Source organism: Sylvia atricapilla, chromosome 5 (assembly GCF_009819655.1).
Source record: "Sylvia atricapilla isolate bSylAtr1 chromosome 5, bSylAtr1.pri, whole genome shotgun sequence".
In the NCBI taxonomy this organism is placed as follows: Eukaryota; Metazoa; Chordata; class Aves; order Passeriformes; family Sylviidae; genus Sylvia; species Sylvia atricapilla.
In genome coordinates this window covers 47,253,704-47,267,496 of record NC_089144.1, presented here as the reverse complement: position 1 = coordinate 47,267,496, position 13,793 = coordinate 47,253,704, and the positions used below count along the sequence as shown (strand labels likewise).

Sequence of the window (13,793 nt, the reverse complement as noted above, 5' to 3'; positions counted from 1 at the left end):
ACTGAACTAGCAAGGAACTGAAAAGTGATAGGAAGAACTGTGCTACTGCCCTGCCCTCAGATCATTTATTAGTTGTACACTCATGGGAGAGAAAAAATAAAACATGACACACTGTGTCACCTGAGCTGGGCTGCAATTACTCTGAAAGATCTTAATGGATTGTCAGAGAGCTGCAAAGTCAAAATGGAGGGGCAAGAGTCCTACTGTGAAAGTGGTCATGGCTTACAGTAAAATGAAAATATGTTCTGTGTTGTATCCTATTTTTCCATGTGAAAATTAAACAACTAATCTACCTGGACGTCAGGAATGAAAAAAATCTCACATGATAGTTATGCTGAATTTGAGGTCACATAATGAAGCCTTTTCAGTCTTTCCTGGCACTTTCATTGCTACTACAAGAAGTATTTTGAGAGAGATGAGGGATTAAAAGCCTGTCTAGTTTTCCCTGTTATTCCTTTAACTGAAGATAATACAATTATCTAAAAACCCCACCCCACATGGTAGAGCAATTCTAAAAGTACACTGGTGAAGAGAAGCTACTCCAGCATCTTGCACACAAAGGGTAACCAGTAAGCCAGAAGAGCTACTAGGAATTTCTAAGAGGCACAAATTTCAATTTTGTCCTGTTCAGTGGTTGTCAGCAAGCCTGCACCAGAAAGGTCTGAATGGAAGAAAAATCAGAAGAGGTCTGAGATCCCCTGAGGGACACAGAGACACAAGTTCCCCATGACACCCCCAGGACACATCTTTGAGGTCATGTCTGTCAGATTCAATAAAGCAGCTGACACAAGCCTGTGGGGATGTTTGGTCTTTTCTGTGGCGTTGGAAATCTCTGAAGTGGCTTTAAAGCCAGTTCAGTGGCATGACTTGAGAGCTGGAGTAAAAAGAGCAGCAGGTACAGCTCTGACAGAGACTTACAGAAATACTCCTGCAGTTGGGCTGGATAAGCTCCAGAGTTACTGAGGAAAAGTACCTTAGTTCCATCAGCTCTAGCTGGGCAGAAAGTGCAGCAGGTGTACCTTTCCCTCCCTGCAGAATATGGGCTGATGAGCTGAGCCTGGACACTGCTCCTCCTGAAATGTCCATGACCCAAGCATGTTACAAGTGGGATAAGCTTGCCCACAGGAATGTTACAGAGGCAAAAATGCTCCAGTGTGAAGCAGGAGGGCACACACCCCCCCCCACCCTGTAAATGAAGGGCACACACCCCCACTCTGTAAATGAACAGCCCATCTCTGCTGGGCCAGGCTTTGCCCTTGGCTGCTCAGTTATTCCTCACTGTATATTCACACAAATAGAGATCAGCCACCCTGCAAGTGTGACCCAGCCATTGCCTGCAGTGGGGACACTGGGGGACCGCCAAGCACTAAATGCCACCCTAGAGAGGCTCAAAGGGATGTCTCCAAGCCCAGCCTGCATTCTGTGAATTCTTAGAACACTGTATCTTCGTTCTCTTGGCAGGCAAGCTCAAGGTCACACCTTGGATGAAGGGACCATAAAGTGAATTTGGTATTTGAAAATGCAGATCCTTCTCTGAGCTCTCTCACCTCCTCAGGGCTGGAGCAGAGGAGCTGTCTGAGTAGGTAAACCTACTTCAGAGAAGAGAGAATAGAAAGAAAACCAACTTTAAAGTACAAGCATTGCACATCAAAGCTAGGAATACTAAACCAACACTGCTGTCGTAGTAACTATCAGCACCACTGATTTTAAACAGAGTTACACATTTTGTTTGCAGCTCTTCTCTCCTGCCACACAGTATTTCTGATCATTAGGCATCAGATATTTATTCTGCTTTCTAAGTTTTCTGGAAAGCAGAGGACATTGATTTCCTGTAGAGAAAGGCAATGCTTCTTATTTGAAAGTGCAGGAGCATTTGAAACCATCCCAAATTCCAGCTGCACAAGTCAGCACAGACACCAGAGAAAAAATAAATCTCTGTTCTTCCCTTATCACAGGTCAATTATCACGCAGAGCATGGGGAGCTGCCAAAAACACTGCTATGTTCAGACACTAAAACTTGCATTGTATTTGCCTGCAGCTGCATTGCACAAAGGGAGTGTCAGCCCCTCTCCCCAAGACAAAACATGACCTACCCCCAAAGCAAGGGGTGACTGATTCCCTGTTGTTTTTTTTTTTTCCTTTTGGTGTATTACTACTTATCTTTTGTCCCAAATGCTATTTCCCTAAAATGCTTTGATTGCAAAATATTGATTTTTTTCCTCCTTTCTTTTCATCCTTGTCTACCAGATAGCACAGAGAGACTGATGTAGCAAAAAGAGTAATGAAGTACCACTTAATGTTTTTCAGGTTCAGATTTCAAATCTGCCCACAACAATCCCTACTTCATTTTTAAAGATGCTTTCCCCCTGGCCCTGAGTTCTAACAACTTAAAATGAGATTTTATGCAAGATCTATTTTCAATGAAATGAGAAAAAAAATAATCCTGAAGCTCTATAAAACTAATTTTTTGCATTAAATTTTCAGACATAAAGCCAAAATCTCCGAATTTCTAGCATATGTCCTACTTGTATTGTCTAAAATAAAGGTACAACCAAGCAGCATCTCTGTATGAGCTGAACTGGAAAGGGTCCAGGATTTTAAATGTGAATTATGTGATTTCTTCAGCGACCTGGAAAATGTATTTTGGTGCCTACTGAGTATCAGTGATGATGCCAATTGTCATGTTAATTTTTCAGATCTTTGTTGTTCATAATCTTCTTCTGTGTCCTTTAACTGATCTCTAATCAGCCAGGAAACTTCCATTGCTTTCTTCACCTTGATTTTTGGATACAAGAAGTATACTTCATAGTTCCCCACCTTTAACCAACACAACAAAAATAATGGTTCACAAAGCAAAGCATGAGCTGGTCTGTGTCAATGAATCCAAGCACGGACCCTAAAATAAAGGATGCATTTTAAATCATTTTTTGTTTCAACAGCAGCATTTTAGGATAGCCCAGTTCTGGGCACTAAGCCAAATAATTCCTGGTCAGTGTCACCAGAACAGGTGATCACACATCTCAAACAGTCACAGAAAATAAAAAGCATCATGAGGTCCAAATGCCCATTTGACTGTGGCTACATTCTAGTACAGGCAATCTCTGAATTTCAAAAGGAGTAAACAACTCTTCTTAAACAGCCACATTATGCAAATAATTATTTCTCAATAAATTCTGTACTTTTCAGATCTTTATCACTTCAGCTTTTGCTCCAAATTTTATTCGTACCTAGCATTAAAAAAATATTCCTGTGCAAAATTCAGTAGATTAGAATACAACTTCAAAAATATCTGAGAACCTGCTGAGGGAAGAGTACTTGGTGAAAACTGATTGAATAGTGTCTACTAACCCAATTCTTAATTTGCTTAAATTCCTTCAACCCTCCACATCTTCACCCTGTACCTTCTTGTAACTGCTGCTTCCAAAGACATCTTATTTCCATACAAAAATACTAATTAACAGTATACAAGAGAAGCACTTCTTGTACTATGTGCCTTTCATGATCTTCCACTCTATTCAATTAAAATGGCTGAGTATCATTTAAATCATGTCAAAAAATTCAAACCAAGCATTTACTATCAGGTAACTAAACCAGCAAAAGAAAAACCCAGACAAACTACTACCTATAATAACTCTGACCTCTGAAGATACCTTAAACTGGACCTTCAGTTCTTCAACTAGAAAAAAAGACTAAAACCTGATCTGTCTAAACACACCAGTTTGTAACTGGAGGGAAGAATAAAAAGACTATTGTGCATGGAGGTAAAAGTTTAAAGACTGCGGGGGTTTTTTTTTTTGTATGGCAATAAAATTCTGAACTGTCCTGGAAAGTCTGAAGGATAAAGCAGAAAACAAGATATGCACTTTAAAAAGATGCACTCTAGAAATTCAAAACCAGAAAAAATAAATCACAGTTTACAAAGATTAAGAGAAGAATATTTATATGAGAGGAACTAGAGGCTCCTGAGTTTCCAAGCAGGAATAGCTTTCTGTGCAGTCCATATATACCAGATAAAGATAAGACTTCGTGATTTTTCCCCAGAACAGATTTTATGCAAGTTCTCATAACTTTCATAATACATATTAAAAAAATCAGACAAGTTCTTCCTTAGGCATTTTTTCAAGCTCTGCTTTTCTGTGGAAAAATGTTAAAGAGAACAAGAAAATGCAAAGCCTTACCTATAGAAAATCCCACATCTAGTCTTCAGTTCCAGGTCTGGACAATTAATTGAAAGTATGAGTTAAAGACATCAATCCTTGAACTTTAAAGGCCTGAACTTTCAGTTATTTACCCCAGGCTATACAAAAAATAAAAAGAAATTCCATATTGCACCATGGACTTCAGATAAAAGAATTGTCACCTGGATTCTCCAGAAGAATATTCTAGGTTAGCTGGTTACAGAAATGGAAAAAAATCCTTGAATTTACAACTCTGACAGTTTAACTGGTCATGTTAAAGAAAATGCCTCCAGCAACTCTAAGGCTAAAGCAAATTCAAATATCTGCATGTGATTCTAGTTAGCAGCAGGAATAAATATTTTTCTGCAGATAGGTTATATGTTTTTTATCCAGAACAGGGAAGCTGTGGATGCTCCATCCCTGGAGGATTCAGTGCCTGCTTAGACAGGGCTTGGAGACCCTGGCCCAGTGCAAGGTGCCTATGGCAGGGGGACTGAACTGGATCAGCTTCATGGGCCCTTTCAGCACAAAGCTTTTGATGGGGCTTTGTTTTGGTGGGGTTTTGTTTTGTTCTCGTTGAAGCTCAGGATTAGAGAACACCACGAACTGCAATTTGTTATGGCAGTGTTATTATTTATCCTCAGTGGAGCTACCCAGGAGAACAGGACCTCAAAGCTGTCACTGTTAAAAGCCTGGGCCACACTTGCCTGGGTCCCTTCTTTCCAACCTGAAGAGACCAGGAACTTTTACCTGAAAGCAGCAGGGAACAGTCCTGAACAAACAGGTCAGATGCATGAAGACACAAGATGAAACTACCTCAATACAGATGACAGTGGTCTCAAAAAAACAAGTATTAAAAAAACCCCACCTTTAATGCTGCCTATAAATGATCTAATGAAAGATCATTCTCAAGTGTCAAGTAGAGCAAGAAAAAGCGTGAAAAAGCAGTGTAAGTAGTGAATGGAAATGAAACAACCTCAGTGACATTTAACATTTACAAATGTCAGATCCCCACCTCTTGGTTAAACATCCAGCTGGGATCTCAATCTGTGTATGGAGGGTGCACGATTGATTTTGTGAAACAAAAAGAGACACAGCACAAAAATCAGAAATCTGTGTTTCTAAAAAGATGAACAGTCAAAAAAAATGAGACCATGAAGACTTGGAATTAGGGCTCTGCTGGAATTATTAATGACTTATTTATGGCTGAAGTCCATGTCTGAACTTCCATTCCCATATGACATTTGTAACAGAGCTGAATATGACCTAAACCCTCGTGATTTATGGTTATAGACAAGAAGAAAAGGCATTGGCCAGGTTTCAGAAATTAATCAATAGTCTGAACTATTAATATCACAAGAATTCTGCAGAATTGTTTAAAGGTCTAGGAAAAAAATAGAACAAAAAGCCCCACATCCTCAGCCTAATACACTGAATAAGAGCTCCAAGAACAGCTTTTCTAAAGATACAGAGAAAAAAACATTCTTCAAATTAAAATTTATTGCAGTACACACATTTCTCTCTTTTTACCCTGTGTGGAGGAAAATTGGGATATAATGTGTGTGCAATTTGCCAACAATCATCCATAATGACATCCAATGCCCTAGGATTCAATGCCCTTTGGGAAACCTCTCTAATTTGTCTGACACAGTCTCCATGTTTCTCTGCCCAGACCTCCCCCAGGTCGCTGATAAGGTCTGCATTTTCTTATCCAAAAAGATATGAAGGATAGTCTGATTATCCTATTCTAGCACTTCCCAAGAAATATTATGTATTATAATACAGCATTTCTAACAAAAGTTACACAAAGTTCCCCACAAACTTCCCAAGTAGGTTATAGAGAAATCATCCTAATTGCTCCTGCTGATCCAACCCCTCCCTCATTCAGTCACACACTGAAGTCATGATCAGCCAGTGCCCTGTGCTTCACATCAGCGTGGCTTTGCTAAGGTGCTGCCTGGGAAAGGATTGATTTTTCAGATGATGTGCCCTTTTAAAAATGCTAATATTAAAATGGAAGCCAAAGCAGCACATGCAATCACTGAAAGGCAACAGCCTCTGTTTTGAATTCCATTTTTTTTGTCAAAAATTCAAACAACTTCATCCTTCACCATATCCCCATTACATCACTGGACTGGAACATTTATCTCCAGAATGTAAATGTACATTCTAGTTCAGCCTTCTGACAGCCTTGGAAACTGAGAAGCACCAGAGGTGTTTATCTCAGAGCTCTGCACTCTTACCTTCTTCTGGAGAACGTTCACCTTGCGTTCCTTCACCTCCAGCATGTCCTTGAGGTCATGGATCTCTCCTGCCTGAGTGCCCTTCTCCTCTGCCATCTCCTGGATCTGCTTTGTCTTCTTGTTCAGCATGGTCTCTTTCTCCTCCAGGCGCAACCGCAGCGCATCCACCTGCACCCAGGGATGCAGAACAAGCTTTGCTCAGCACTGAGGGACAGCAACTTCAGGGGAGTTAAACTATACCTCCACAGAGGAAATATTACAGACTCAGAAATCTGACAGCCCTTTCTTTAAGGATTCAACATACATAAAATTGGGATGAAACAGTTATCATAAGTGACAGGAGACTAAATAGTAAAAATAATCAACTGTGTTACTCCCAACTATTTGAGAATAATGCTCCTTCCTGGAGAACCTCAAATCATACTTCTCACATAACTCAGACTTGTATCACACAATACTGAATTTGTTTTCCTCAAAGTAGAAGCGAACATAATGTGTTGTGCAGAAGTTCTCACACATTTCAAACTTTATTTGAAACATTACTAATAATCAGAGAATAAACATTGACTCGTTCTACCAGACAGTCACTTTATATTCTAGGCTTTAATCACAGTAGTTGCTGAGCCATAAGGTAATGAAAGCAGAGCTCTTTGCAGCCACTGCAGATCCCAACTGGAAAGAGGTTACCTCAGGATGGCGAAGAATATTTTGGCTTAAAAAGTAAAGTAATAGTTGAAATAGAACGTGTTTTCCACAGCATGCAGTTTTATATTAAAGGTAAAATTGAAAAAATTACACACTACAGGATATTGTGGGTGCAATTTGGACACACAAACACACTTAGAGCTCCCATGGCCTGAGTGAATTTAGAAACACACTCTGGAAACTCTGTGCTGACCTCAAACTTCAAAACTGCATGCCGAGCATCTTTTGCTTTTCCTTCTGCATTTCTCTTCCATACATGAAACAGAGCTCATGAGACAAAGGAAATGGGAGAAGGAATCAGAGCTACCTGAATATAAATTTGATGAGAAGAGTAAGGTCATCACAGAGCACAGACTAATCTCAAAGACTATTGTGGAACACGAAATCCAACACCACCAACCTGCTCAGGATGCTCAAAGAAAGGCACTGACCCCTATCCACTCAGCATTCACACAGAGCTCAAATCTGCCAGCTTGGCTGCTAATCTTATTTGACACTATCAGACTTGGTTCCTGTTAGCTGAATCCATTACAGGACATCAGTCACACAGAGTAAACAGCCTGATCAATTAATTGCTTGGTCCTTCTGCACAGCACAGACCAGCAGAGACATGAAGTAAAAGGATGACAACTGCTGGACAACCCCAGCCGGGGTAAGGATTTAGGAATTTACTCTGCTTACGGTATTCCGAGCAACGTTTAGTTTTAACATGTTATTCTAATTCTATTTTATTTTGAGTTGCTAATGGAAAAGTTGTCTCTGAGGCTCTGCATTTCAGGGTTCCACCCACAGAAGCCTTTGGTGTTTTGTGTGCCTCCTTTCACAGAGAGCAGTGAGCCTTGCCAGTGGGGAGAGAGCTGCCACCTCTGTGTCTGGAGCCTTCTCACTTACGTATCCCTTATTAAAATCCCATTCCTGACCTCGCACCCAGCAAGTGGGGCATGGGGTGTGTTCTGCAGGGAGATTGGAGTACCAGGCCTTACCCAAGTGTGACTTATAGGATGGACAGTGTTTGTGATGAAAGGTTTAGCAGGTGGATCACGCTTTGTCCTCTTTTTTAAAACACACAACCCTGCAGACTGATTAGGTATCTTCTTCCCTGGGAATCTTTGATATTAAAGCTAAGAATCACTTTTATTAATTCTTGAAGGGAAACTGAAAATCTCTCTCACAAGGAAATCCACATACTCTCAAAAGTTGTCTTGCAAAACATTTTAGACAGTCCAGATGCCTACAGCACACTGTTAGTGAAAAGAGAACATCTGCAAATAGAAATTTATCCGCAGAATGCTTTCCATTTTCTGAATGATTATTCTCTTTGAACTCTATATTAGCTTATGGTTTGGGGTAAACTGCATTGCTGGTTTTATTTGTGTGAGGTCTTGCCTAGGAAACTGTAGAAAACACTTTCAGAAGTATTTTCAAAGGCTGGCAGGACACACAATCATCACCTCAGCACTATTCCTGGCAGAACACTGCCCTTGTTTATCCATGTCAGCTCAGTTTATGCATGGCATCCTCCCACAGTGACAAGAAGCGAGGGCTGTGGGAGGCAGGTGATGCCAATTCCAACAGAGTCAGCTCAGGATTTTCTCAGTCCACGGAAACGATCAGGCCGACACTACTGACGTGCCGAGGCCCCTTCTCCCGAATTTTGTGTTTGGGATGGTTTTGTGTGAACCCTGGGCTAACCTAACTGCTCTCCCAGTCCTGGACTGCCATGTCTTTGATTGTGCATGGCAGGTAAAACCTTGCAGGGCAGCTCAGGCCAGGCCTTGGTGTCCCAAGGGGCTCACCTGCCCACCAAACTTCAGCAAAACAAGGACACCTCAACCCTCCCAGGGCCAGGGGCCACAGATGCCTCTCTACAGCTGGAGACCACACAGGACTTCAGTTCCTTCGCTCTAGAATGATACACGAAAAACTGTGTTGGGAACCACTGATCTGTCTTCACAGAGTTTTCCAGTACCTGTAAATAACATTCCATGTCTCTGTTCTTAATGTGTCATACATGAAACATCAGCCATATATTAAACATGCAGAAGTCCAAATTTCTAAGGAAAATCAGTCCATTAGTAGCTCCAATTACTACCAGAATAAGCACAAAAAATGAAATCATATTTATTATAAATCCCATCTTAAGCTTTTTCTAGAATCTTGCATTCTGTAATGACAGTCTTAGCTTTCAGAATATTCCCAAACTATAGGGAAATCATTTAAATTTTCAGAAGTCCACAGTAAGTTTCAGACCTCACTGTGCTCAGGAGTTTCAGGAGCTTGCAATAATAGAACTGAGACTGAAAACAAAGTTTTTTTCTGAATTTTATCATCCTCTCCACTGTGCAGTAGCAAGCAGGTTATTCCCACCCTGGTGATTCCCACTTGGGTTGAAGAAGATGTCAGTGGTGCCCAGAAAAAACAGCATGCCACTCTTTTCCTGAGTGATTCTCATCTGCCCGTCACCTGTTCAAACTATGGCCTAACCAGAATCCAGATCAGTGAACCAAACCACACTTTGCTCAGTGGTATCAGAAGGTCCAACCTCCCCTATGCCACATCCATGCCCCAACTGCTCTGTAACAGCAAAATTCTAAATTTAATCTTGCATGCTCTGTAGGTGTGACTACAGCAGAGGCAGCAGAAAGAACAGATGGAATACCAATCCTGAAATGTGTGTTCAGAGCCTGCAAAGGTTTCCAACAGGAGCCACACACTTCTTAAAGCAGATGTTGAAGTAATTCTATGTCAGCATTAAGAACTCAAAGGTCATTGAGAAATGCAGAGACATGAAATTAAAATTGGTATGTGAGGTGAGATTGGTTTTTCCCTACTGTAGCTATTAGGTGAAGTCTCAAGTATGAGCACATTTTAAAAAGGACCAGTTTAGTGACATTCCATTACTAACTTGCAAACAAATATAAATCCAAAAATGGAGTTAAGCCTTTTCACTGATAGCACAGTCTGTAATTAAACCTTTAAAGCTATGTTTATTGACTGATTTGAATGCAGTGGTAGTTCACAAGACTTAATTTAATTCTCTATTTTTGACATTGATCTTTCTTTTTAACTAGATTAGAATTGACTCTTCACCTCCTTATACCAATTGCAGCAATATCCAGGCTGGTTTGTAGATGAGAGTGAACTCTTCATGAATTCTCATGTTCTAAATGAGATATTCAAAGCAAATAAAAACTTCCACATGATTAGATGCATTTTTCCACTGAATATTAATCTGAATTTACCATGGGAACAGACCAATTACAGACCCAGGCCAGCTTGGGCAGTATACAAAAATAAAGGAGAACATTCTCACTGTTTAATGCAACTTCCCACTGAAGCCACAGAACTTCTGGCACTGATCTAAGCTGAAAGGCTCACTGAGTGAAAACTTTATATGGATAAAGCCTGAATTCCAACATAAATACTGACCTATTTTTTGTTTTGTTTACAAAGTGACTGTACAATTTTAGAGCTATTTTTAGAGGTTTCTACACCAATTGAGAAGTTAACCACAATATCCTCTCCACCCAAGAGCCTTCAGTATAAACATCCCCCCAACAGCTCACTGCTGTCTGTAGCTCTGGTGTGGCAGGTGACAAATCCATTTCTGAGACGTCAGATCAACACTTTCCCTACCTGTGGGCAGGGTCTTTAACAGAAACTAAATAAGAGGTAGAGGTTTATGGAGGTATTCTCTTTTCTTTTAAAATGTTTATTTAAATACGACTTTAAAAAACTGATCCCCTCTAAAGATGTCTGACAATGTGTGTCAGAAATTGAGCGAGCTCCCTCCTCACAACTCTCTGCAGGTGTCTGGAGAGAACACTGGACAACTGTGTTTTAACAGTGACCAGTGCTGTCAAGAAGTGAGGCAAAGCAGGACCTCACATTCCCACCTCATCCCCCAAGAAAACCCTTTTATGGAAAGTCATCCCTTCCTTTAAAAATCCCAAATCATCACAAAATGCAATGAATGGCAAACATCTCAACACTGGATGTTCTCAGCATGTTTCAATCCTATACTTATGAGGATCACCTGTGAACACATCCAAAAGGTAACTCTGTGATAATTTCATTGGTGAGCTTTAAAAAATATGAGATTATCTCTCAAGGAGTATAAATATCTCCTGGGAAGGAGGAATCCACTTTGGTTTTTGGTGCTACGTGAGAACATCTGGAAGCAGTCAATGAAGAACAAACATTCTCAATGACTATTTAGTAATATTACAAGTTAAAGAGTAGAATAGTTTTCTATAATAAAGTACTTTGGCCTTTAGATAAAACAAAATCAAGATGTTCTGAATAACTTTCAAGAATATCTATCAATGGTATAGAACCAATTCTTCTTGAGCTTAAATACTCTGTTTCAATTCTGGACATTTTAATTGAACAAATATGTTTATCTACCACAACAGCTGAAATTATGACCTTCTACTGAAGTCTTTTAGCTTGTTAATAAAGCAAACTTGTTCAAGAACTTCATCTCTCATGGGCAGAAAAGTACTATTTGTTACTTAAAAGTGAAAAATGTGTTTCTAGTTTTGTAGGTTTGTCACAGTACTGCACATTTAACATATTAACATTTAACATTCTTTTCAATCACTGCAACGGATCAAACCTGCATTTTACCTTTGAAAACGGTTATTTACCTAACACCTACATTCAATGATATTTTGAAATTTAAATATTTGTTTTAAATAGACATGTTTTAACCTAGGGTACATTCCTGAACTAGCAAAGAGGAATGAACAAATTTAACAGGAGTTTTATGTTTGGAAACTGAACACTTTCCCAGTTATACCCACTAATGCAATCTCAACTTCTACATAAATCTACATAAATCAGAAAAGCCATTCCTGGTACATCAGAAAATATTTACTCTGTAACTTCATTACTGCACATCAACAAGGCCATGAGCACCTACAGATTTATCCATTTTGGCTAAAGGAAAGCTAAATTAGGGTAAAAAGTTCAGATCAATTCTCTTATTTTAATATGGAACCTTCTCCCAGTGTCACCCACAAACTTCCTGCATGCTTTTTGCCAGCTCCTTTGGCTTTGACTCTTCAGCTCGAACAACACAAAGTTTTTGATGCATCACTGCCATCTTTTGGACTCCCACTAACACTGCAATTCTTCACAGGGACTGAAATGCAATCTGCCCACATTTCATGCTTGCTCTACATTAAGCAACACATTTATGCTACATTTATTACCTGTTTGATGGTCAGATATACACTGCGTCTGACATAAGGTGGGATTTTATGAAGCATTTGTCATTGAAACACAGTTTAGAAAATACTTTTCCTTTACCTTGGAATATACATTATAAACCATGAAACCATGTTGTAGGGACAAGCACAAGCTTACAACATTACTGTTCATGCTGACAGTAATGGCGAAACATCTGCAGAGTGTTCACTGGAATCATTTTCCTTTTCCTTCTCTCCTCTAGCTACAAGGTCACTGCAAATAAACCCCCCCCCAGCTCAGGCACTGCAAGTTCTAATTCAGCCAAGCACTTCTGCACATGTTTGTCTTCAGATCAACCCCCTGGCCTAGAGAATCAAAGACAGAATCAAAGAACCCTAGTGCTCAGAACAAGCAGCTCTGGATGGCTGTGGGATGGCTGTACAAGCTAAGGACAGAATAAATCGTGGGGATTTTCTCTCTCTCTCTATCAGCAAGGAGAGAACTGTCCACCTCACCTCTGTCTGCAGGATGGCAGCTCTCTGCTCTTTAGCTGTCAGGGACTCTTTGAGCACCTCGATGTGCTGTTTGCTGTCAGAGAACTGGTTGGTGAGGGTCTCCAGCTTGGTCTGCAGCGCCAGCAGCTCCGTGTCCTTGCGGGACAGCTCCTGCTTCACCTGCCCAATCTGGGAACACACACAGGGGGAAAAGGAGACACCATTGACACCTTCCTTAGAAAATTAGTATAAACACACACAAATACCAACAAAGAGTTCTGAGAGTTCCCTCACAGAACTATGAAACCTTCAGTTATCTCGAGAGAAAGGCTGGCAAAAATTTGTGTGTCATGAGCAAAGGATCCAAGGAAAAAGAGAGGAGAGCAATGTTATGAGTTTTTCAAGGGAAGTTCTTTTTAGTAGTGGCAGTCTGTTATTCACCTTCCAAAGGACTGGCAACACCCAGACATGCAGCAGGGACAAGGTTTTGATGAAACAGAACCCCTGGCCCATAACATCAGAGCAGATGAGACTCCTGCAGGTCTGTTAGCAGCACAAAGTTTGCTGTAACATGTCCAATCTGCAAATTGCCCTCCAGCTCCTCACCTGCCAATCCAGCCTCAGGCTCGGACAGGATGGAAATTCACCTTTACTTTGCCCACTATTTACAAAACCAGCATTTTATTCTATGAAAAACCCTTTGGTTTGTGGAAGCATCTAAAAACAGATGCAACATGAAAACAGTTTGTAGAACTGCATTTTGTTAAAAGCAATTCCCTAAATTTAATTTAGTGAATTAATACAGTACAGAAATGCAAATTTATTTTAAGAAATGTATCTTGGATTGTTATTTTAAAAAACAAACAGTAAAAAATTGGAAAATAAAGCAATGATATTATCTAAAATCATCATTCATGACAATTTTTAATAAGTCTGAGAAAAAATCAATAAAGATGACAGGTAAGCCTAAATGTAGTTTT

The 13,793-nt window shown here is 40.1% G+C and overlaps 1 protein-coding gene across 7 annotated transcripts in view; it reads right to left on the bottom strand.

Moving 5' to 3' along the window:
- Positions 1 to 13,793, bottom strand: part of ERC1 (ELKS/RAB6-interacting/CAST family member 1) — a 252,432-nt gene that overhangs the window by 175,125 nt on the left and 63,514 nt on the right. For all 7 annotated transcript variants that reach the window (XM_066319384.1, XM_066319386.1, XM_066319385.1 and 4 more), the window contains 2 exons: positions 12,835 to 13,002; positions 6,422 to 6,589 (listed from right to left, as the gene is read on the bottom strand). In XM_066319384.1, coding sequence (XP_066175481.1) covers positions 6,422 to 6,589; positions 12,835 to 13,002 — 336 coding nt within the window. The remainder of the gene's footprint in view (positions 1 to 6,421; positions 6,590 to 12,834; positions 13,003 to 13,793) is intronic.